General features: G+C 46.4%; 3 protein-coding genes across 4 annotated transcripts; 2 read left to right on the top strand and 1 right to left on the bottom strand.

Moving 5' to 3' along the window:
- Nucleotides 1-12,940: 12,940 nt before the first annotated feature.
- On the bottom strand, nt 12,941-15,915 carry LOC127325833 (putative F-box protein At2g02030). 2 transcript variants are annotated; one of them, XM_051352655.2, is made up of 2 exons: nt 15,593-15,915; nt 12,941-14,315 (listed from the first exon to the last, which is right to left on the bottom strand). In XM_051352655.2, the coding sequence occupies exon 2, from the start codon at nt 14,304-14,306 to the stop codon at nt 13,071-13,073; it is 1,236 nt and encodes a 411-aa protein (XP_051208615.1). In that variant the 5' UTR covers nt 14,307-14,315; nt 15,593-15,915; the 3' UTR covers nt 12,941-13,070. The 2 variants fall into 2 exon arrangements, with proteins under 2 accessions (XP_051208615.1, XP_051208617.1); XM_051352657.2 differs by having other exon boundaries at nt 15,597-15,915.
- Nucleotides 15,916-16,792: 877 nt separating this feature from the next.
- On the top strand, nt 16,793-20,464 carry LOC127325829 (uncharacterized). The gene is made up of 6 exons (XM_051352649.2): nt 16,793-17,180; nt 17,246-17,312; nt 17,407-17,529; nt 17,620-17,703; nt 19,682-19,768; nt 19,894-20,464. The coding sequence occupies exons 1-6, from the start codon at nt 17,110-17,112 to the stop codon at nt 19,978-19,980; spliced, it is 519 nt and encodes a 172-aa protein (XP_051208609.1). The 5' UTR covers nt 16,793-17,109; the 3' UTR covers nt 19,981-20,464.
- A 646-nt stretch (nt 20,465-21,110) lies between these two features.
- On the top strand, nt 21,111-24,563 carry LOC127325828 (sulfoquinovosyl transferase SQD2). Its single transcript, XM_051352648.2, has 11 exons — nt 21,111-21,454; nt 21,752-21,818; nt 21,932-22,002; nt 22,134-22,251; nt 22,343-22,416; nt 22,911-22,966; nt 23,058-23,141; nt 23,235-23,322; nt 23,416-23,493; nt 23,616-23,672; nt 23,896-24,563. Exons 1-11 carry the CDS (start codon nt 21,336-21,338, stop codon nt 24,401-24,403), a joined length of 1,320 nt encoding a protein of 439 aa, XP_051208608.1. The 5' UTR covers nt 21,111-21,335; the 3' UTR covers nt 24,404-24,563.
- Nucleotides 24,564-24,778: the final 215 nt, after the last annotated feature.

The raw sequence follows: 24,778 nt of genomic DNA, 5'->3' as shown, positions 1-24,778 counted from the left end.
AAGTACACGCGAGATAATAGGAGGCCACACGGAGGCACACACGGGATCCAAAACGGCTAGTGGGATCCGCAGCGGTGCATTAAATGGGCGCGCGGGAGTCGAAGCGAAGTGACAACTGACACTGGCGCGTCAGTCACAGTGCGCATGTCCCTGTCGCACGCGGGGCCCGAGATATTCTCGACTCCGCCGAGGAGGCGTTAAATGACTAAGATACCGGAAGAAAAGATACCGGAGAATGACTTGAAAAGAAAGATAATGAAAATCCGGGCAAAGATGCCGGATCCAAGCCCTAAGCCGGATGGATTAAACCGGTATCCAAAGACATGAGAACCTGGCATGGTCTGTTGGATAGAATCCGCCAGACTATACCAGCTTCGGGGACTAATGTTGGGGGGATGACCCCCGGTATGCCAAAGGCATGCCAAACCGGATGGTTTGAGCCATCAGGATACCGGTTAGATGTTCATGCCGGAGTCTAAGATAGGCGTTTGGCTGAACAGGCTAAGCCGGTATCCTCAGAGGAGGGATACCGGAATCGGATAGAAAAGGTACCGGGCCACCGGAAGGAAGAGCTTGTCGGCAAGGCTGGTCAAAGATCCTCTCCAGAGCTAGAAGACAAAGATGAGCTAAGCAAAGTAGCTTTAAACGAAGGGCTGACGATAAAGAAGAAGATGACGAAGAAAGAAGCCGGAGGACGTCAGCCTCCCTGATTAAAGAAGACCCTGGTGTCATCTATGATTAAAGTAGCTTTGTAAAGTAGCCTTGTAAAGTAGCTTGTCCAGTCAAAGATGCCATTAGGGTTTCTTGCACTGTAAGCCACCCTCTCCCCTATATAAGGAGAGGGGGCAGCCCTCCTTCACGGGCGCGGAAGACAGAGAGAGGAACACAAACCTGTAACTTGTGAGAATCAATGAACATAGTGATCTAGAGCGAGTTCTTCCTTGTGTCTTTCTTCTTCAACCTCTGGCCTTGGCCAAGTTCTTGAGGAAACCATCCGGAAGTTCATCCCACCTGATCACAAACCCTCCCCCGAATCCTCTAGCGTCCATTCGGCCCCAATCTAAGCCATCCTATGGCATCTGTCTGTTCACCACGACGACAGTTCGGCACTTCTGGTGCTGCCCACGCAAATGGCAGCGGTGGACGGGACTGGAGTGGCAACTCCCCTTGATGTGTCCCGAGAGCTGGTCCTGACGGCGAGTACTGATGCCTCATGATCTCCTGGATCACCCGAAGAGCGACACGCTCCGAAGTGTTCACCAGGTTCTCAGAGTGGCGGTGTAGCGAGTGAGCCACCATGTAGTTGATCTCCTGCCGCAGGGACCTGGTGCGTTCTTCCGATGGGGCGGATAGGTCTATTCCATCGAGCGCACCTTGAGGTGAGAACCCTTTCCACCTGATGCCATGTGAACGGGTCCTGTGAAACGAGCCGATGAGGTCGGCTTCGAGGATCATTTTGACCTCGTCATACTTCTTCTTGAGCTCCTCGGTCAGATCCTCGTACGTGACTGGCGTGCCGTCCGCCATCTCAGATGTAGATGGCGATGTGGTTGATGTCGAAGCTTGTCCCACCGGGCGTGCCAGAATGTGTTGCGGTCAAAACCCACCGGCGAGCAGCGACGGGCAACACAGTAGAGCCGGGAACAACTTAGGGCTGCGGCTGGCCCTGGTCCCTCCGAGCGACGGCCCGCAAAGCCTCTGGTACACACGTCCGATGCTGATGCAAGGGCGTGCCACCTGACCTATACCTGGTCAGGAAGGTGATGGAGATGCCTCGCTTAGTTTCCTGCATGGCATACACGTAAACATTAAATACGAGCCTCGATCGGCTCTCAGGTTGTCCTGTGAATCGGCTCAAGGAGCCGATCCACCCATGATTCGTACGAGGTGCACGAATATATGGTGGTCCTGCTTGATCAAGATAAAGCTAACTCGATCTACGACGATTTGGGGTTTTCACCGCATAATCGGATCATCCTACTCACGATTGGGCCTCGCGGCCACGCACGGTGATCGTAAGCCGATCCTAGATAGGGCCTAAAAACCAACACGAGGTTGATCCCCGGAACATCCTGCCTAGGACTAGCAAACGACACCCTACGTGCCGCTAGATCCTCCAACCCTTTGTAAGGCCTAACTATTGCAGATATTAAACTAATCCTTGTAGAACAAGGAGCAACCGTAACGGATCGGATCTACTAAATAATGATCAAGCGGGGTGCCGCCCCCGCACCTAAGATAGGTGTGAGGGCGGCTAGATATGCAAGGGTTGCACTACGATAGCATACGATACGAAGAACTATGCTAACCCTAACACATCTATGATAGCTACGTTGCTCGCCATCAAAAAGGCTTCAGTACGAGCAACGCGTGAACAACATAAAGCTTGTGCTACCTAGATCGCAAGATGCGATCTAGGCAGCATGATGCTTACCGGTAGAAACCCTCGAGACAAAGGAGTTGGCGATGCGCCGAGATTGATTTGTGGTTGAACGTTGGTTGTTGTTTATTCCATAAACCCTAGATACATATTTATAGTCCAGGGGACTTTCTAACGTGGGAATAATCCCCACCGTGCACGAGACAAACTCTATCTTCTAATCTAAGATGTGATCTACTATATTACAGATACAAGGGCAAACTAGCCCAAACTTTGCATATAAGGCCGATTCACGTATTTCTTCCGTATATAATCTTCAAGTCCATCTTGATCGCGGCCCACCTCTGACTCGGTCAAATCCTGGTGATAACACCTTGCTAGCCAAAAACCTGTACTGAGAGGGAATACTTCTCGTGCATCCAAACCTTAACCCAAACCTATGCCATTTGTGTCCACCATACCTACCTACTATATGGTATTTTCTGCCATTCCAAGTAAATACTTCATGTGCTACCTTTAAACAATTCAAAACTTAGTATCTCTTATTTGTGTTAATGTTTTATAGCTCATGAGGAAGTATGTGGTGTTTTATCTTTCAATCTTGTTGGGCAACTTTCACCAATGGACTAGTGGCTTCATCCGCTTATCCAATAATTTTGCAAAAAGAGCTGGCAATGGGATTCCCAGTCCCAAACTAATCAAACTAATTAGACACTCCTCCATGTTATGTGATTGATGGACGGCACCCGAAGGATTCGGTTAGCCATGGCTTGTGTAAGCAAAGGTTGGGGGGAGTGTCATCATAATAAAACTAAAATAAAAAGGCACTCCTTCATGGTATGAGATTGTTGGCAGGCACCCGAGGATTCGGTTAGCCATGGTTTGTGAAAGAAAGGTTGGAAGGAGTGCCACACAAAATGAAAATAATATGGGAGCCGCTCTTTGAAGGTTTGTCCTGCAAGGGGTTAGAGTACCCGCTACCAGTCGTTGACAACAACAAACACCTCTCAAAATGTTACTTTTATTATCTTTATATGATTGCAAAACTGAAAAAGCTCTAGCACATGATTTAATCCCTGCTTCCCTCTGCGAAGGGCCTGTCTTTTACTTTATGTTGAGTCAGTAAACCTATTTCCCTCCATCTCAAGCAAGCATTTGAGTAGTTGTGATCAAACCATTATATTGTGATTTGCTTCATCATGTCTTTTATTCTTCCTTGTTTAGTACAAGTTTTATCTGAATGAATATAGCTTTGCAAGTTATCAATGATCATGAAGAGACCATTATGATTGAGTATGCAAGTTGTGCCATATAAACTTTAACATAAGAGCGCTGCTCAATGAGATAAATATAATCTGTTAATTGTTCTCTGACCAAGAACGAAGTTTGCCATCACCAACTATGATTTCTTATGCACCTTTATTTGTGATTACCTTATACTTGTTTCAAGTTGAGTTATATGAGGAAGTTGTTTACTATAATGTCTTGTGTGAATGAATATGATGCTTCTTGTCCGTATTTTATTTATCGACTCTTTACTCCATAAACATGTGGTCCTGTTTACTGAGTTCAGTCTCGCTTGGGGACAAGCGAAGTCTAAGCTTGGGGGGAGTTGATACGTCCAATTTGCATCACTATTTTATATCATAATTTGTTGTTATTCATTGATATATTTCATATTGGGACACAATACTTATGTTATTTCATCTATTTTGCATGTTTCATCATTATTGGAGGATCAAGCACCGGAGCCAGGATTCTGCGGGAAAAAGCACCGTCAGAACGCAATATTTCGGAAGATCAACTGTGGAAGGAAATTATACCAAAAATCCTATTTTTCAAGATGACGAAGGAAGCCAGAAGGAGGAGCCAGGAGGACCCAGGGTGGGCCCACACCCTAGGGCGGCGCGGCCCATGGCCTGGCCGCGCCGCCATGTGGTGTGGGGGGCCCACAGCCTCTTTCGCCTCCTTTTCTTCGCGAAACCCTTCGTCCCGAAGACCTAAGCCTCAGAGGGTTCCTCACGGAGAGTTACAGCCGCCTCTGCGGGGCGGAGAACACCAGAGAGAAAAGAGCTCTCCGGCGGGCAGGAATCCGCCGGGGAAATTCCCTCCGGGAGGGGGAAATCGACGCCATCGTCACCGTCATCGAGCTGGACATCATCTCCATCACCATCATCATCATCTCCACCGTCATCACCGCCGTCTCCTCCGCAGCACCTCATCACCGCCGTAGCAATTTGGGTTTGATCTTGATTGTTTGATAGGGGAAACTCTCCCGGTATCGATCTCTATTTGTTGTTGATGCTATTGAGTGAAACCATTGAACCAAGTTTATGTTCAGATTGTTATTCATCATCATATCACCTCTGATCATGTTCCATATGATGTCTCGTGAGTAGTTCGTTTAGTTCTTGAGGACATGGGTGAAGTCTAAATGTTAGTAGTGAACTATGGATGAGTAATATTCAATGGTATGATATTTAAGTTGTGGTGTTATTCTTCTAGTGGTGTCATGTGAACGTCGACTACATGACACTTCACCATTTATGGGCCTAGGGGAATGCATCTTGTGCTCGTTTGCCAATTGCGGGGTTGCCGGAGTGACAGAAACTTAAACCCCCGTTGGTATATCGATGCAGGAGGGATCGCAGGATCTCAGAGTTTAAGGCTGTGGTTAGATTTATTCTTAATTACTTTCTTGTAGTTGCGGATGCTTGCAAGGGGTATAATCACAAGTATGTATTAGTCCTAGGAAGGGCGGTACATTAGCATAGGTTCACCCACACAACACTTATCATAACAATGAAGATTATTTAGCCGTATGTAGCGAAAGCACTAGACTAAAATCCTGTGTGTCCTCGAGAACGCTTGGTCATTATAAGTAAACAAACCGGCTTGTCCTTTGTGCTAAAAAGGATTGGGACACTCGCTGCAATTGTTACTCTCGCATTTTACTTACTCGTACTTTATTCAACTGTTACATCAAAACCCCCTGAATACTTGTCTGTGAGCATTTACAGTGAATCCTTCATCGAAACTGCTTGTCAACAACTTCTGCTCCTCATTGGGATCGACATTCTTACTTATCGAAGATACTACGATACACCCCCTATACTTGTGGGTCATCAGACACCCGCAAAGCCTCTTATGCAATACAAGTTGCATGTCGAACGAGGAACAAGTCTCATGAACGCGGTCATGTAAAGTTAGTCCGAGCCGCTTCATCCCACTATGCCACAAAGATGCAAAGTACTCAAACTAAAGACAACAAGAGCATCAACGCCCACAAAACCATTGTGTTCTACTCGTGCAACCATCTATGCATAGACACGGCTCTGATACCACTGTAGGACAACGTTGCATAGAAAACAAAAAATTTCCTACCGCGAACACGCAATCCAAGCCAAGATGCAATCTAGAAGATGGTAGAAACGAGGGGATTATCGAGTCTCACCCTTGAAGAGATTCCAAAGCCTAAAAGATGAGGCTTTTGTTGCTGCGGTAGACGTTCACTTGCCGCTTGCAAAAGCACGTAGAAGATCTTGATCACCGGCGCCACGAACGGGCAGCACCTCCGTACTCGGTCACACGTTCGGTTGTTGATGAAGACGACGTCCACCTCCCCGTTCCAGCGGGCAGAGCAAGTAGTAGCTCCTCTTGAATCCGACAGCATGACGGCGTGATGTCGGTGGCGGTGGAGAATCCCGGCGGAGCTTCGCTAAGCGTGCGGGAACTATAGAGGAGAGAGGGGGCGGCTAGGGTTTGGGAGGGGGGCGCCGGCCATCTAGTGGTGCGGCCACCTTGTGGTGCTTGGGGTGGCCGGCCCCCTCCCCTTGGCCCTCATTATATAGGTGGAACACCCAAGAGTTGGTCTACAAGTCTTCGAATAAGACCCCAAACCAAAACCTTCCATAACTCATGAAACCTACCCAAGCTAGGACTCCCACTAGAGGTGGGAGTTCCACTTTCCTTGGGAGGGGGTGGCCGGCCCCCCTTGGGGAGTCCACTTGGGACTCCTCCCCCTTAGGGTTGGCCGGCCATGGGAGGTGGAGTCCCACCGGGACTCCGCCTTCCTTGGTGGTTTCTTCCGGACTTTTCTAGAACCTTCCATAGAACCTTCCGCATCATTTTAAATCACATAAAATGACATCCTATATATGAATCTTATTCTCCGGACCATTCCGGAACTCCTCGTGATGTCCGGGATGTCATCCGGGACTCCGAACAAATATTCGAACTCCATTCCATATTCAAGTTCTACCATTTCAACATCCAACTTTAAGTGTGTCACCCTACGGTTCGTGAACTATGCGGACATGGTTGAGTAATCACTCCGACCAATAACCAATAGCGGGATCTGGAGATCCATAATGGCTCCCACATATTCAACGATGACTTTAGTGATCGAATGAACCATTCAGATACGATACCAATTCCCTTTGTCACGCGATATTTTACTTGTCCGAGGTTTGATCTTCGGTATCACTCTATACCTTGTTCAACCTCGTCTCCTGACAAGTACTCTTTACTCGTACCGTGGTATGTGGTCTCTTATGAACTTATTCATATGCTTGCAAGACATTAGACGACATTCCACCGAGAGGGCCCAGAGTATATCTATCCGTCATCGGGATGGACAAATCCCACTGTTGATCCATATGCCTCAACTCATACTTTCCGGATACTTAATCCCACCTTTATAACCACCCATTTACGCAGTGGCGTTTGGTGTAATCAAAGTACCTTTCCGGTATAAGTGATTTACATGATCTCATGGTCATAAGGACTAGGTAACTATGTATCGAAAGCTTATAGCAAATAACTTAATGACGAGATCTTATGCTACGCTTAATTGGGTGTGTCCATTACATCATTCATACAATGATATAACCTTGTTATTAATAACATCCAATGTTCATGATTATGAAACTAACCATCCATTAATCAACAAGCTAGTTTAAGAGGCATACTAGGGACTCTTTGTTTGTCTACATATCACACATGTACTAATGTTTCGGTTAATTAATACAATTATAGCATGATATATAAACATTTATCATAAACATAAAGATATAAATAATAACCATTTTATTATTTCCTCTTGGGCATATCTCCAACACTAGCTTTGATTGGTGCTAAGCTAACTTTAAATATTGTTCTAACCTAGACCAAGTGAATCATAAATCCAAAAAGTACTTTGAAATAAATAAGCAAAGGTAAATGTAAAGTAAAAACATGGGATAGGTAAGACATAATATAAAGTGTGAGGGTGCCTTTGCTCTTGTAGAGCTAAGCACTTGTGTTTAGCAAGGGTTAGCTTGCCTTGAGCTGAGTAGTTATCGAAGTTCTCCTCTTCTTCTTGGGAGTAGGCTTCCTCCTCTTGATATTCCTCGTTACTAGCGTCTATATACGAATACGAGGTATAAATACTAAACCAAGCTCACATACTAAACTAGAAACACTCAAAAGAGTTCACACACTAATCCTATCATCAATCAAACATGGCATAGTGAATTACTTGGTTAGTTCTTATTTAAGAGAAAAATAATTTCCTCTCATTATTCTTATTTCTTTAAATTGGCTATTTAGATCTTTAGAGAAATTGATTTCTTCTCATTACATCTTATTAAGATTTAATCTCTACATATAACAATCAGGTATGAAATATAGGTTGACCAAAGTCAACATTCCATATCTATTATATGTGAGTATAATTTAATTGAAGTGCTACACTTCTCATATTTTAATACTATCATTTAAATGAATTAAAATCTCTAAGTAATAATTATCAGAGTTTCATTAGCCTAAGTCATTCCCCCTGGTTATATTACTTAGGATCAAGATTTAAATGAGAGAGTAGCTCTCATACTATTTGTTGAATTTGAATTTCAAGATTAATTGCACTAGAATTGACTACATAGCCATCTAATTTGATCTAGTCCATGATCATACAAACAACCAGTCTATGTTATTGCATAATCAATTAGAGGACATCATTTGTGATTTATTAGAGTTGGAAACAATTCAAAATCTATTATGGTTGAATTTTAAATAAAGTTTGAATGTAAAAAAGCCCCTGTCTTGTTATTTTTATCAGATTAATTCTACTTTGAATTTGAAGATGGGACCAGTGGCATTATTTAGATAATTTCATGGGCTTTCCAACGGTATAGAGTTTGCTAAATTTGGTTTGGCAGATTTCAAACTATTCAAAATTTACTAAACCATCTGCAGCACATTTGAATAATTGTTAAAACCGAATTTGAATTCATGGGCTAGGCGGGAAACGTTACTGGGCCGAAACAGAAATTAAAATCACTGCGCAGCCCAACAAGCAACGGGTGCCACTGGGCTGCCCTGACGAGGTGAGGGCCACCTGTCAGCGGCGCTTAACACAGCGAAGCGGTACGCGGGATCTAAGCCGTAGGATTAGAACGAGATCCGACGGCGTGTGAGCATCGTCGTCTCCGGCGAGCGACGAGCTCCCTGGCGGCGAGCCTAGGGGGTGGGAGGGAGTACCAGGCCGTTGCAGGTGGTGGGCAAGCTGCTCGAGGAAGTGGACGTCGACGAGGAAGCGCCTGGTGCAGCGGCGGAGCTCGGCGAGGCTCCAGGCGATGCAGGGCTTCCGCGGGCTCCGGCGGACTCGAGCTCGCGATTTGAGCAACTCCGGCGGTGAGAGGTGAAATTGGTTGGGGGAGAATGCTCAGTGAGGAGAGGGGAGTGAGTTGTGTGAAGAGAGTGAGAGCTGATCGTCTCTATTTATAGCGGGCGGAGTTGGCCGACGGGTGCTGCAAGGAGGCGTCCATGGCACGGCGTCTACGGTGCTCGAAGGGGCAAGGCGAGGACGGCAGCGTGTAGGCGGTGTCCTGGCGATGCTCTAGGTGCAGCTGGCGCAGGAAAAAGGAGATGGGATCGATCGGGGGCTCGTTTCGAGTGCGGCAGTACCCGCGGTACGTTTCCGGCGAGGACGACGGCGACGGAGCAGGGGCAGGCCTGGGCGCTTGTCTAGCGTGTAGAGGGCGGGGAGTAGATGCTCGACGCAGTGATAGGGATGCAGGGGGAGGACGGGGGTGCTCGAGCGCTTGGCGTCCTGGCGCGGCCAGAGCGCGGTCACCGCGTGGGCTGGCACGTCCTAGCACGCTTTGGTCGCGGCTTGTATGGCCAATGCCGTGGCTGGGCGTCGCTGGGGCGTGTACCGTCGGCGTCCTTGAGTGGCATAGATGCTCCAGGACAAGGAGAAACGTTGAGATGGTGGCCAGAGAGGGTTTGGCCAAAGGTGGCCGGGTGTGCTTGGCATGGTGGCTTTCTCCATACTTTTCCACTCTACCCAGCCCTAGCAAGTACCAAGCTCGATGCAGAGGAGGCAGAGGGAGCCAATGATCATAGGTTAAAGGTGGTTTAGGCAAGAAACCAGTGGGTAATAGCATGTAACACTAAAGTGAAACTATGCCTGCCAAGTGTTCGGTCATATGGCCGCATGAAACTTTTGTTTGAATTTTGAAATTATTTTTGGTACAACTTATTCATATAATCAAAGTGTTGGAATGGTGGTGGTTGTGTTCAATTTGGAGTTGTTTTGCAAAGTTTCAAATTTTAGGGGTATCTTCACTTTGCTTCACATACACTACTTGTCACATTCTTACTGGTCAACCTAGTCAACTCTAGCCATGGTGGTCAACATGAAAATTACTCACCTTGACATGGTCTTGGATGACATGGCTTTGGTTGACCAAGTTTAGTTTAGGAATAAAGAAAACCAGAGGGGTAAAGTAGGGAAGAAAATATTTTGGTGACATATGACCATTATCATATGTGTGAAGATTTTGAGATTTCCTTTGGTTTGATTCTTGTTCCAATGATGCAATTGTGTTAGTTTATCATATTTAAGTATTCTACAAGCAAGAGAGCAAGCAATTATGGCCTAGAGTGAAGTTTGCAATTTGGCATAATGTGTATGTGAGGGAGAAATAGGTTTTTCTCATTTTCTTCTTTTCTTCTCAAATTAGGGTTAGATGATCTTGGTTTAGGGTTTAAGCACACTTGATCATCATATTAACACTCATCATGGCAATTGCACAAAAGAAATTCACTCAAATGCATGAAACTATATGTGGCACTATATGCATAGAAAAAGTTTTTGTTAATTGCAAATTTTGAGTTTGGGAAATTTTCTTTCTTGATTATTATTGTTGAAACTTGGGATGTTACAGCTGGATCTTGGCATCGACAAAGATTTTTCGAGCAAACCGCTTTCGGAGCTCGGCGGAAACGCCTCGAGCTCGCCGGCGCCCGGTGGCAGTGACACCCCTGTCCTTGATTGCTTTTTATTTTCTCCTGCTGGGGTGTTCTTTGTAAAAAAGAAGGTCTTTTCTTCAAATGTTAGGTTTTTTAGGGCAATAGATGATAAAGGGCCTTCTTGCAAATTGTACCTGCCACGTGCTGAGTAATGAAAGTTCCACCGGGGTCGTTGACCCCACCTGTGTTCAAAAAAAAAGGCGCCAAAGTTCCGTAGATGAGCTGCGCACATGGAATGCATTAAGAACTGCCAATTCTCAAAATTTGTAGAGTGAAGCAAAGTTGGTGGTCCTTGTGAGACTATATGTGGTATATGAATTGGAACATTTTATGGCGTAATTACTTGGTGGTGGCACCGCGTGATTACCCCCTAAATGTTCCTCACCTCTTGTCTCATCCTTCCCTTTAGAAGATGAGGTACCGGAGTCTCCACGATTCTCCTCTTCTCTAGCTTTGTCCTTTTCGGGGACAAAGTTCAAGAGAGGGAAATGATTAGCTTGTGGCGTGGAGACCTCGGTACCCACCTTAGGATCAATGATGGGGTTTGGTTTTGGGGCAAGCAACTCCGACATCGTAGCTTTCATTTGGCTAAGAATGGATGACTCTAATTTCTTGAGGTCATCCAACGTAGCTGTAGCGCTAGCTATTGGTGGTGGCGGAGGTGCATGCTCCACGGGAAGGAAAACATCCCCAAGACCCACTTTGTCGACCATCTCTTAGGCGGTAAAGCCCTAGCATGAGAACATTTCTATGATACCAATTGAATGGATCGGCGCGACTAGAGGGGGTGAATAGGCGCTACTCAGTTTTTATATCTTTTTCGATTTTTATCAATGTGGAAGTAAATGTGCTAACTTGATAGTAAAGTGACCCTAGAATGATGCAATACAATAAGGCAAGTAAAACAAGTAGTAAGTCAAGTAGATGAACAAGTATTAGAGAACGGGACAACCGGGCGAAAGCGAAGAGACGAGGATTTGTTTCACCGCAGTTCCTCCCACAAGGGGGAGTACGTCTGCGTTGAGGAGGTGTGGACCACTAAGGTCCAATAGCCACACAGGCCTCACCTTCTTCCTCAAGGAAACCCCACAAAGGAGTTCCCTTTTCTCCACTAACAAGGCCGATCGAGACGGCTATTCCTTCACACAAGGTTGGGGTGAGCTCCACAACATCGAAGGCTCCCAACACCCAAGCTAGCCTTCATAGAAGCTCATCTCCAAGGGATTCCACAAGAGGAACCCTAACTACAAGATCCACAAAGGATTAGGTGGGATTGGTGGGATCTTTCTTGATGGGATGATAGATTGGGGTCTCTTCCACCACTCCTCAAAGTATGAGCTTGATTGGTTGGATAGGGAGGGAGATCCTCAAGGTTTAAACTCTGCAGCAATGGAGGAGAGAGTGTAGAGATGCTCAGGCGAGCTGGGGAAGAAGACACCTCATATATAGGGTCATTCAAAAACCATCCGTTCAGCAGTTCCCACACGACCGGTACTACCGCCCTAGCGGGCGGTACTACCGCGTCCATATGACCATTACCCCAACAAACTAGGTAAGTCCCGCACGACCGGTACTACCGGGTCCAGTACCGCTTGAGGTACCGGCATAAGAAAAATGCAAACTGGATACCTCGCGGTACAAGGTGCGGAACTACCGTACTTTGGGAAATAGATGCGGTACTTGACCGCTACCACGACCGGTACTACCGCGAATCACTCGAAGAATGACTTCAAGCGGTACTTCCGGTATAGGTACCGCACAGGATCCAGAGGGACTTTTTCATACGGTCGGTATCGCCAGCGGTAGTACCCGTTATGCGGGAGAACCGGTAGTACCATCGTAGCGGTTCCAACCGACGTGTACCTGGTGCTGAAGGCGGTAGCGGTATTACTGCTCTCAGCACCGGTACTACCAGTCATGCGGAGACCACATGTTTCCTCAGCTTCTCGAAACCTCTCCAGCCGTTACAACATGACACACACACAAGTAATAGAAAAGACTATCAAACTAAGCTAGTTATGATTTTGGTCTTCCAAAACTCGAGTGGAGCATGAGTATACCGTGTACCTACAAACATATGAACGACTACACATAAGATGATGTTATATTCTAATGTTGTCAACAAACACACAAAACACTTACGAAAGACATGCTCTTTCACAAATGTTCCAACAAGCATCAACAAACACACAAAACACTTACGGAAGACATGCTCTTTCACAAATGTTCCAACAACCAAGCTGGAATGTTAATCTCAGTGAAACATGCTCCAGAATAGCTCTTTTATATCTTCTTTGAGAGAGTCAAAACACATACACTTCAACACCACAACAAGAGCCAGAACAACGAATGAATAGAATTGCGCAAGTGCGGTTTGATTATGGCCTTAACTCTGCTAAGCAGCAGCAGTAATTCGGACCAGGCTCTCAGTGTATGGTATTACATTGAAGTAAAAGATTTCCCGCCTAGCAGCAGCCTTGAACGTGCCCGTGCTCTTGTACCTCTGGCGATCCAGCTCGCACACGGTGTCCAGCTCATGCGTCTGCAGATCGTATCGGCAGATGTACTGTGACCGCTGTACAATCATGGCGCCGCCGCCGGGGAGAAGAGCCATCGGGTGCACCAGCCCCGAAATGGTGAGGGAGTAGCGGTGCTCCCATCGCCCGTCTTCTTCCACCAGCGTCCAGATCTTGAGGGGCTGCTGCTCGGCCGGCTTGCTGCTGCTGAAGGCGGTCAGGCATAGCTCGCCGTGCATCTCGTCCAGCATGAAGGAGTAGGACTCGACAAGCGCAGGGTCCAGCGAGTCAGGCAGGCGCGTGACGCTGAAGGTCTCGTCGCCCAGGCTGAGGCGGAGGAGGCTGTGCGGGCTCGGATCGAGACCACGCTTCTCGATGACCCAGAACAGGGCCCCATTGGCGAACACGGCGGTGATCCAATCCGCGACAGGGTACGGCGGATCGGCCGTGGTTTCCCTCCAGGAAGCGGAAGCATCGCCGACGGTGAAGACCTCCATCCCCATGGCGTAGATGCCAGTGCGAGGATCCCTGGAGCGGTAGAAGGCCCGGACCACCTTGTGGCAGCCGGTGTGAGGGTCCCGGCCGAGGCCTACGGGGAGGCAGACCTGGTACCGGTGCATCTTGTTGCGCCTGCTGTGCGGCAGCGTCATGGTGTGCCTGGTCGCCGGGTTGAAGAGATAGACGTTAGTGTTGGTGGGGGCGACCACCAGGCCGTCGCAGTGCACGAAGGAGCACACGGAGTTGAACTCGCCGAGGAAGTTGCCGCCGTGCATGAGGAGCCTCGCCTCTTGGGGCTCCTCCTCCTCTAAGGAGGAGGGCTGTTGCGGCCACTGATAGAATCGGATCTCGTTCGAGAAGGTGGTCGGCCAAGCCTCGTCCTCGATGACGTAGCTCAAAGCGTGAGGGGTGACAAGCAGTGAAGGGTCCTTCCTCCATCTGGAGGCAGATTGCCGGAGGTGCGCACGGATGAAGACGGGGTCGGAGATGATTGCATGCCACACCTTGCTCACAGACTTGAACCGCAGGAGGGACTTGACGGGCAGCCGGAGGAGGATCTCAAAAACAAGCTCGTCGAGAAGCTCGGCCGCAGGAGGTGGCTTTGTTGTCTTCCCCATCTTGCAAACCTTCAAGTCCATGGCAAAAGACAGAATATACAAAAAGATTACTAACTGGACATGGTTCCTACCAGTATATATACTAGCAAACATGCCAGGATAGTATATATTAAATAATAAGAAAATATGTAAATGTTGTGCGTCTGGTGTGTGAATTCAGCCTACTTTTACCCTCTCGAAAGACAACCTTGTTCTTACTCACATCACTATGAATCTCCTTCTCAATCCCAACCCACAAGTATCTTCCTCCTGTCTCATCCCCCTGGATTTGTTATCGAGGTCTCACTCTGCACAACAGTTGACCAGCTCCACTTAACGTAGTTTGCTCATCTTCTCCAACACTGCTAATCTTGTGTTCGTCTCACCTATCGTAAATAATGAGGCGGTAATGCCGCAACGACACCATCTTCCCTCTACCCTCATCGTCTACCCAACAGAACCCAAAACCTAGTTTCACCTTCAGTTCTGTGAGGAGTTCAAACTCTGATAGGCATCTACTGCTCACAGTGCGACATTAGTGCGGTGGACATTTTTCTACAACAAACAATCCTAAAACAACTAATTTTGCCGTTAGAGTTGATTATAATCAATTCATCAAGTTTCATTTGCATGCAGCATGAAAGATATCAGAATTTGACATCATGATTGTTATATAGATGATCTAGTTTCCTCAGGCCCTATTTCTGAAGAAAAAGATCAAAGAAAGGTGGTGCTCATGGTGCAGATTATAGTAAAACAACCCCGCATACCAGTAAACAAACAATAGTGTCAGTAATAGAAAATAGTTGGTTATGTCATACGGGGAAAAAATAAATAGTTGAAGCGACCATTTTCCTATCAGATAATATAAACACAACTATAAGCTAACACCACGAAGTTTTTTGCCGAGATCATAAAGTTGTTATGCCCATTTGTAGATTAATGATGGCTTCAACATAAATGGACATGAAATTTTTCTGCAAGGTGGAAATAACCAAAAGGCATGTAGTGAAGTCTTAGCACGCATTTCTATATGCAGCATCAAATATGAATGCAGGTTACTAAACAAATTGTGAAAGAATACGACTTTGGGGCATGATAAGTTCATCAGATCACCATGTAAATGAAGTGTTTGAAAACCGCAGGATGGTACTTGGATGGGGGGGAGTTTTACAAACATATTTCAGTTGCAGAAAATGAAATAATCCATATCACACTCATGCTGTCATCTCACAGCATATTTTACAGCCAACAGAGGAAGAGAGCACCTCCTGTACTGAAGGGGGTTCGAGGGGGCGGGGATTCACCTGCCTGCGAGATTGACGCGCGGCGGGGAGCGGTGGTCTTGGATGGGGCCGTGGAGGAGTTGGCGCACCTGGCGGAGGGGGCCGTGGAGGAAGTCGGCGGAGAGGCTCCTGCCGCACGTGGGTCGACGGAGAGGGTTTGGCTCTGCTCCCGGTGGCGCGGCGGAGTTCACGAACGCGCGCGCGGTGGCGCGGAGCAGGCAGGGCGCGACGTCGGCGGGGCTGGGTCCGCGGCGGCACGGCGGGCTTGGTCCGCGACGGCCGGGGAATGCTCGTCGGAGGGTTTGGGGCTTTGGGCGGTGATGAGGAGGGGAATTTGGGAGCAATTTAGTACTAAGTAATTTTCTTGACATTTGGAAGCGCATTTCTTCTTTCATAGCAGCCATTTTTTTTTTTGCGGAACACATTACAATCAAAGACGCTCATACGCGCGCACACACCCACCCCTATAAACGCACGCTACCCCTATGAGCACCTCCAAGAGACTGCGATAAAGAACTGGTCCGATAGGTCTTGAGATTGACGAAGTCACCACAGGTGTTTCGTTGTCGACGGGAACGTCGCCTCCCACTGAATAATATTCCACCTTTAAGAGACACTAAATTGTTAAATCTAGGATTTGAACTCTGGTGGGTTGAGAGTGTCACTGCCCTCCTAACCATCCACATTTTTTTGACAATACCACATAATTTATGATTAATTGAAAATCAAGTTAAATGAAGCAACACATGTGTAAACTAAAAGATAAATCAGCATAAAATAATCATCTAGAATTTACAAATAAAATCCTAAAAATCGAGAAATACAAAATGATCCTTAGGGTTTCCTGCAACAAACGTAGGCAACGGCCACCACCAAACTCCAGCACCGCCGAAACAGACATAAGAAGAGACGACGAGCCTCCATCATTGCAAGATCCAAAAAAGCACCATCACCAACGAGACTTTGTGAGTCGATGAACAGCGATGTACATGTCCATGTGGCACATGGACTGAGGGGCATCCCCTTGCTGTCTTGGACCAAGATACGCCACCTCTCATCAACAAAGTCGGAGAAGAACGGTATATCCACCACCTCCGAACCCATCTTCGCTCGAGAAGAACCATCTCGCCTCGGCCGTCACCGTCGACGCGGATAGCAATGAATGCCTCCGACACACCGAGAAACTAATCTCATCAGATCTAAAGAAATAGTGAGAAAACCAAATTTTGTGCAGGTGCAATTTTTGACAGACTTTATCTCAATTTTGTGGACTGACTAGGATCGAATTAGACCCAAAAGAAAATCCCCAACCCTAGCTCCCCCGTCCCTACCACGCCGCCGGCGCCTCTGCCGCTCCCATCCGCCGCCGCGCTGCAGCCCCTCCACCCGCCGCCGCGCTGCTCATAGGCGTCGATTCCGCCGTGCAAGAGGACACCTCCGTGCGTTCGCGGCCTCCCAGCTCGCGCCGCCCCGCCTCCAGCTCGCCGCCTCACCCAAGAAGAAGAACAAGAGGAAGAGACCGAACCCCGTCCCCCGGCATGAAGAGCTTCCCGGTGTCCGGCGGCCGCAGCGTCTCCCTCGCCCTCTTCTCCGATGTCTCCAACAGCCGGTGCGCCCTTCTCCTCCCCTCACCATTGCTTCTGTTATCCGGCTCACGATTTCTGGCGCGCGCAGGGAGCTCCTGGAGCTGATGCAGTCGGGGACGCTGGAGCCGGAGGCCGCCTTCATCAACGCGTCGCTGGTAACCCCGCTCTGCACTCTCCTGTACTTGGCAGTGGGCAATTTGCTGCGATTCCGCCCACCAGTTACACCACAACCCTTGCATTGCATTTCAGGTGCCGGACGTGTTCCCGGTCCTCGCGGCGGCGCACAAGGCGCTGCTCTCCAAGTCGAGGGAGGCGCTGACCACCAGGACCCTGCACTCGGAGCTCGTCTACAACTACTCCGGCTCCAAGCATGTGTGTGGGCTAGCTCTTCTTCCTTCCCTTGTTACATTATTAGGTGATTGTGTTGGTGTGGTGACGGTTTGGGTGGGTTTGGGTTTGCAGATCACAGAGTCCCTGAAGCGATGCGGTATCGCTGATGACATGCAGTATATCCTCGCGGCTCGGTTCGATGCTTCGGATGAGGAGGTACGATGTTTAGGGCGGCGCCCCATGTTCGGTTTTGGTTTTGAACCCATAAGATTCTTGCTAGTTGCCCTGAATGAATTGGCTGATATATCCTTTGATAAATTGCGTTCTTGATCTGGTTGATTATGTGAAATGTCTGTAGGTTCAAATATATGTTAGATATGCAACATGCTAATTGCCTTAGTCCGAGTACCGCAAATCTGAAGTTTCACACTTTCCTGTCCTGATGGTTCCTGTAAAAACAGGAAATTATTTTGAAACCTTGCTGAAGCTTTCTAGCTCTGGACACCTATGTCAGTGCTTTCTTTATGAACCTGAATCAAGAGCTTCTTGTAACGACTCGAGATTTTAGTAACTAGCTTCAGTCATGTTATGCGTGCCACAGTTTGATTTCCACTACCAAGTACCAACTATTGGGATATCTGCAAAAACTGACATTTTACCTCTAGTTCTCATGGTAGGCTGCTTTCCGTAATTCCATCTTTGAGTTTTTGTAGTTATCCCATAAATAATTGAAAACTTCCAGTTTGAGATATCTGAGTGACCAAGTGTTCCCCACAGATTTCTGGTCATAATTACAAAAGGAAAATAGTGGGTTACCGACGGGCATAGCTACGCATGGGCATCTAACTGTTGGATCATATAAATGGTGCACATGGTTGTCATGTAGTTACATGAAGTATAAACGGTATGAGCAAACGGCATTATACCAAGAGCACGGTGCTGTCTGGGGCGGATTTTTTTTTGGCATTCCAGATTGCTCAGTTTTCTAGGTAAATCAACATTGTCAAAAAAAATTAAAAAAATCGCTAGCCATGGCACTACAGACCGCATGATGTTTTTTCCCCGCACAGTACCATGTTACTTGGACGGGTGACGCGGCCGTATGCATTTTTCACCCCCAGACGGCGATTCTTGGAGACTGCTGCCAAAACAAAATGTCCCTGCTATTTTTGTTTTGTCTTTTTGACTTATGGTAGATAAACTGCTGTCACATCAGATGATCAGATCGATGGCAAAGAGCCAGCCAACAACTGCGTACCACCACTGCGCACACATGGACAAAAATACAATGGACCGCTCGATCAACAGCGATCAGGCTTCACGCTGCGCCTTTAATTACCACGGAACCAAGTTGCCACCAGCTCATCGTAGCACACTAGCCCAGTAATGCCATTGCACAGTCTGTTAGCCAATCAAGCACGCGCAGAAATCGGAGCCAACCCCAGCTGTACAACATGAATAAAAATACATGTCCGCCCGCCTATGCCGCGCAGGGCCAGTCTGCACACAAAACTTTTACGAACTACTTCAGTTACCAAAAAGACGCGGATGGAAGAAAAAGCGCGGGAAAACAGCCACACCCGTGCCGAAAAATTGCAATGTCCATAATATTAACACATGCAGCGTCTGCACGTGAGCACCGTCCGTAGAGATTTGTGGAAACATCTGGAAACAGTAGGCACGGGTGGCGACAAAATTAATCTTCCCGGGCAGTTTTTCAACACCCGGCCAAGGAAAAGAGAAGAGCTGACGGAGGGTGAACAATCGCCACACACGTTAAAGTCTCTGTTCTGGTATGGATTACTAAGGGAGCAGATTCTCTCTATATCCAATGACCAGTAGCTAGCCACCAAGGTAGAAAATCCGTGTTGATATGGAAAAGTACCTATGGTAGTTATATGCATAGCTGTGTGTAAGAACCGCGGAACATAGCCTGCAAACTCTTTCTGAAGAGTTGATGGGGCACATCTCATTCTCCTTCCCATTGCAGACCACTCTAAATGTCTTGGAAGTAATATGAGATGAATCGAAAAAATAGTGTAACTGTATGTAGCACTCTCTAAAAAATTGTGCTTTCTGCATGCACCCTCAGTTTTATCACTTCATGCCACTTGTATTCCTTGTGCATTTGTTTGAGTCATTATCCTTCTGAATGTAGGAATTCAACCACTGAATTTAATTTGTAACATCGCAGATGAAAGCAGTGGAAAAACTCATAAGCGGAACTGAGATTGATCTATCAGAACTGGAAACAAGAGCAGACCAGCCAAAGATTCTGAAGGTGTTTAGCTGAACTTGACTCTTGTTATATGATAATATATGGATCTTTTATTTATTATTATTTTTTCCTTTATGTGATTCTGATGATCATAATTTTTTCCTTGGCCGGCATTTTTCTACTGGCAGCAATACAAAATAACACCCCAAGAACTATCAATTTCCACAGTACCAGAGGCAATCGTGTGCAGGATTGCTGCTCGAGACGCCCTCTGAGGTCTTAATCGACAGCGGACAGAAGACTTTTTGCAGCAGCACAGTTGAATTCTCCCGATGAACAGCGCAACAGTTGCACCTCTCCTTCAAAGTTGCCTGTGGCGGGTTGTTTCAAGCTTGAACTTAATGGAGCGAATACTAATTGCATGTAGTGCTGGGTGTTGTAGCAACAGTTTAATATTGGTATGGTTCACACAGGCTCACAGCTGAGTGTTTTCTATCATCAGCTCATTAAAATTTCGTGCAATAATCTGTGCAAAATTTGTGACCTAGGTTCACTTGTTTCATGGATTCATGCACGTAATATGGTGGGTTACCACCGGTAGTGATTTCTACCTGTCGCCATATATGTACTATTGTCTCCCTGTGTTGTGTCAAAACGAAGTATGAACAGGACAATGTTCCTACATCGTGCCAGTTTGTGAGCATAGCCTGAACTGTTTCCTGCAAATTCTACATGGATTTCCTACAAGTCCATTGCCCAGACTGAGTCTCGCACTGTTTTTACCTCTTATCTTTTCTGAGTTGCGCTGTTCATGTTTAACCGTGTTCTGTTCTGTTTGGTAGTGTCAGTTCTTACTGCTCATGTCAGCTAGACAACAAGATCTGGTTATTTGTTTAGCAGATGCTCCATGGACAGCAAAAACTTCCTGGGAATATACCCAGCACAACAATCATTGGCCACATGAATGAATGGTTAGCAAAGGAGTGAGATGAGATCTGAGCTTTTAGCCAGATCATCCAAAATAAATTATGATACAATCTTGTAGGAGACTCCATCAGACCTTTTCTTTTCAAGGCTATGCATTATTTTCAGAGTCGCTCTCTTCGCTATTACTACTACTACTACCATTTGCCACTCCATTGACCTTTTCCCTCTGCAAGGGTATCCAGGTTCCAAGATCTGTTTCTGAAGAAAGTTATTCCCTGTCTATATTTATCTTGGCACGCAGTACTAAATCCAGGCACACAACACAAACCCAGCTGCACACTTGCACATCACTGGAGGTTGGATTGGATGGCCAAAATTTGGGTTTTACCTGCCCAGAACCCCCATGCAATAATTGCAAAAAAAAAAAAAAAAAAAAAAAAAAAAAAAACAATTCAGCAAGAGTGATAAGAGGCAGATCTTGGAGGCAAAGCAGCATATGCTCTCAAAGTTCTCTCAATTATCCTGTTCTTCCCCGATGGAATATCCCCCATCCCAAAACTCCAATTCCCTGTCTCTCCTCTCATATATATATACTCAACAGTCAACATGAACGCGCCGTCTTTCTTGCTCCCACAAGGACACACACACGCAACAACTATAGGTTCGTAGCAAAGGGAAGTATTCTTGTTCGGTTGTGCTGGCAATGGCGATCGGTGGCTCGGAGATCAAGGACGACCTGGAAGGGGAGACGGTGGTCCTCGACGGCGAGGCCGCGGGGCGCCCGCGCCGCGTCGCGCTCTTCGTCGAGCCGTCGCCCTTCGCGTAAGAACTCTCCCCTCCTCCGTGTGAATATTTGGCCTCATGTAAATTCTTGGCTGGATCGGTGGTAATCTATTGTTCATGTCTCCGGTGAACTGCTTACTCGCCTGGTTCAGTGTAGCTAATAAGGCCTCTTGGGGAACATAAAAAATGTGAACTGCAGCGGTGCCTTTGGAGAATGAAAGATTTTTTTTGTTACCTCCCAATGTAGAAATTGTTGGTTACTGCTAATAGTGATTAAGACGAGTTTGCCTGTAAGCCTTTCACATGTTAGGCTTATTCTGCGTTTTGTGCTTGCAGCTACATCTCCGGGTACAAGAACCGGTTCCAGAACTTCATCAAGCACCTGCGTGAAATGGGTGACGAGGTGCTGTTTTTTCACTTGTCATGTGGTGGTTTTTGCACAAAATTGCTGGACTTGAGGATGGTATAGGTTAGTACTAGATGAGAATTAATTTGGGTTCCTGGTGTGTTTTGCAGGTCATCGTGGTGACCAACCATGAGGGGGTTCCGCAGGAGTTCCACGGTGCCAAAGTTATCGGCTCATGGAGGTAAAAACTTATCAAGAGAGTCCCTTCGGGGACATCCGATAAAAAAAAACTTATCAAGAGAGACTTCTATTTTTTCTAGCACGTCAATCCATTCTTGTGACTAATCACTCTGTTTTCTCATCCTTTTCCAGCTTTCCATGCCCACTGTATGGAAAAGTTCCTCTGTCCCTTGCGCTCAGTCCCAGGATCATTTCCGAGGTTGCAAAGTTCAAGCCTGACATCATTCATGCGTCCTCACCTGGAATTATGGTAAATTTTATTTCTACAACCAGTTTGTCGATCATGTGTTCTCCGGTGGCTAGCCGCTGAAGAGTATACTGGGAATCTGTTACATTATCAGGTCTTTGGGGCTCTTGCTATCGCTAAACTGCTCAGTGTGCCTCTAGTGATGTCCTACCACACCCATGTCCCACTGTAAGTTGTTTGTTTTGACTTTTGCGTTTGGTTCAGCACTTAGCTTGACGTTTTCCGTTTTTGAGCTTTTATCTATTAATAATGCTGGTATTAGTGTAAGTTAATGCTGCAAGATTATTTTGTTTTCAACAGCATTTGATAAGCATATCCAGCACATTTGAATAGAATTTAGAATTTCTTGTGGTAATTAGTCATGCAGTTAAGTAATTCAGAATGCGAAGAATAAACTACTAATGTGGTTAGCTTAGTTATTGAGCCGAAAATAAATAGCCTACTGGTGCCTACAACAATATCTAGCAATTTACTCTTAAGCTTTATGTATAACATAGACGTTTAACAGTTCCAACTGCCAGTTTTTAAGAAATGACATAGGCAAGTACCATCACGATAGAAAGCAAAACTGTTTGAGAAACAAAACATTGTTAGCGAACAACCTTAGCAGAGCTATTTCATCTGTTTGTCATAGTCGCTGATATTTGTATTTTCCTCCGCAGATACATTCCAAGATATACATTTAGCTGGCTCGTAGAGCCAATGTGGCAAGTGATCAGTAAGCTAACTACTCTCACTTAATCCGTGCTTACGTTAAGAGTTGATTTTTACGCGATGAAAACAATATCTGGTCCTGTTATTTCCTACAGGGTTCCTTCATAGGGCTGCTGATCTGACTTTGGTACCATCTGCTGCTATCAGCAAGGATTTTGAGACTGCCCATGTCATTTCAGGTTGGTTAATATCCAATACATGTATATTATTTCATTTTCTGACGTGCTATTGTTTCTGATGTTAAAGATGTGTGCTTTTACATCCTTATCCAGCTAGCAGAATACGCCTATGGAACAAAGGTGTTGATTCTGCCAGCTTCCATCCCAGATTCCGCAGCAATGAGATGCGAGTTAGGCTAAGGTGACATCTTATTTCGTTTCTTGATGAATGTTATGTACATAATCGATTGAGATTAACTGTTGACACCTGTGTTGTGGTATCCATTATTTTCAGTGATGGTGAGCCCGAAAGACCATTGATAATTCACGTCGGACGCTTTGGGCGCGAGAAAAACTTGGATTTCCTGAAAATGTGAGCAATATTCGTACTTTGCACTTTGTGTATAATATTATCTTTTGTGTAAATCATTTCCCTGTGTTTTATGCCTTACATTATAAAGCATCTTGGCACTCATTCTGCTTTATAATTGACAGGGTAATGGATCGGTTGCCCGGAGTAAGAATTGCATTTATTGGGGATGGACCATATAGGTATTTCCTATGCCACCCCCTAATTTCTCAAACTCAGAATGTTCTCATCCAATTCAATTGTCCTTTTTTTTCAGTCATGCTATTGTTTGTATCAAAGTTTTTGTACAAGCATGTAATATCACTTTGAAGGAAGTTTTCACATTAATTTTGTTGTCCCGCAAATCGATCTTGTCGAGCTTTTACAACCGGCCGACCCTGACATGTTCCTGCAATTACCTAATAGGACTGAGCTAGAGGAGATGTTCGAGGGGATGCCGGTGGTGTTCACTGGAATGATGCAAGGCGAGGAGCTCTCGCAGGCATACGCAAGCGGTGATGTTTTCGTGATGCCCTCGGAGTCCGAGACACTCGGCCAAGTAGTCCTGGAGTCCATGTCATCTGGAGTCCCTGTAGTGGCGGTCCGTGCCGGTGGGATCCCTGATATAATTCCAGAAGATGTGGAGGGCAAGACCAGCTTCCTATTTGCCCCGGGCGATCTCGACGATTGTGTTGGCAAGATTGAGCTGCTACTGACAGACAGGGCATTCAGAGATGAAATGGGGACGACTGCCAGGGCCGAGATGGAGAAGTGCGACTGGAGGGCGGCTTCCAAGACAATCCGCAACGAGTTCTATAACGCAGCCATCTTCTACTGGCAGAAGAAGCGCGCAGAACTCTTCCAACCGTTGCAGTGGCTGGCGCAGATGTTCATACCAACAACGAACCACGTCAGCCGCATCGCCCAATGCTGATGCCTCTAGATAGATGGACAATTCCATGCACTCCTTGTACATTCCTGATCTATAGTCCAGTGTCAATAGGTGAGATATATTTTCTGTTTTGTGTTGGTGTGAAAATGGGATATTGTGATTGGTTGTATTGTAATAGTAAGATTTTTGGTGGTGAGCATGACCCATCGTTCTTGTGGATACGAGTAGAATCAATATCAGATCAAGAAATATCAAAAAATGATAGCTTCATTGCACGGACGAGGGAAGGAAAAATGAGTAAAAGGCTGTCTTAATAATACGAAACGGTAACAAGTGTTGGTAGTTTGGTGTAATTAGATAATCCTAAAAGGTCTAAGATAAAAAAAAAGAGCGGATATTAGAGAGGACTGAGAGCAT

Source organism: Lolium perenne, chromosome 3, assembly GCF_019359855.2.
Source record: "Lolium perenne isolate Kyuss_39 chromosome 3, Kyuss_2.0, whole genome shotgun sequence".
NCBI lineage: Eukaryota > Viridiplantae > Streptophyta > Magnoliopsida > Poales > Poaceae > Lolium > Lolium perenne.
Note: the sequence above shows the minus strand (reverse complement) of the source record. Positions and strands in the feature narration are given on the sequence as shown.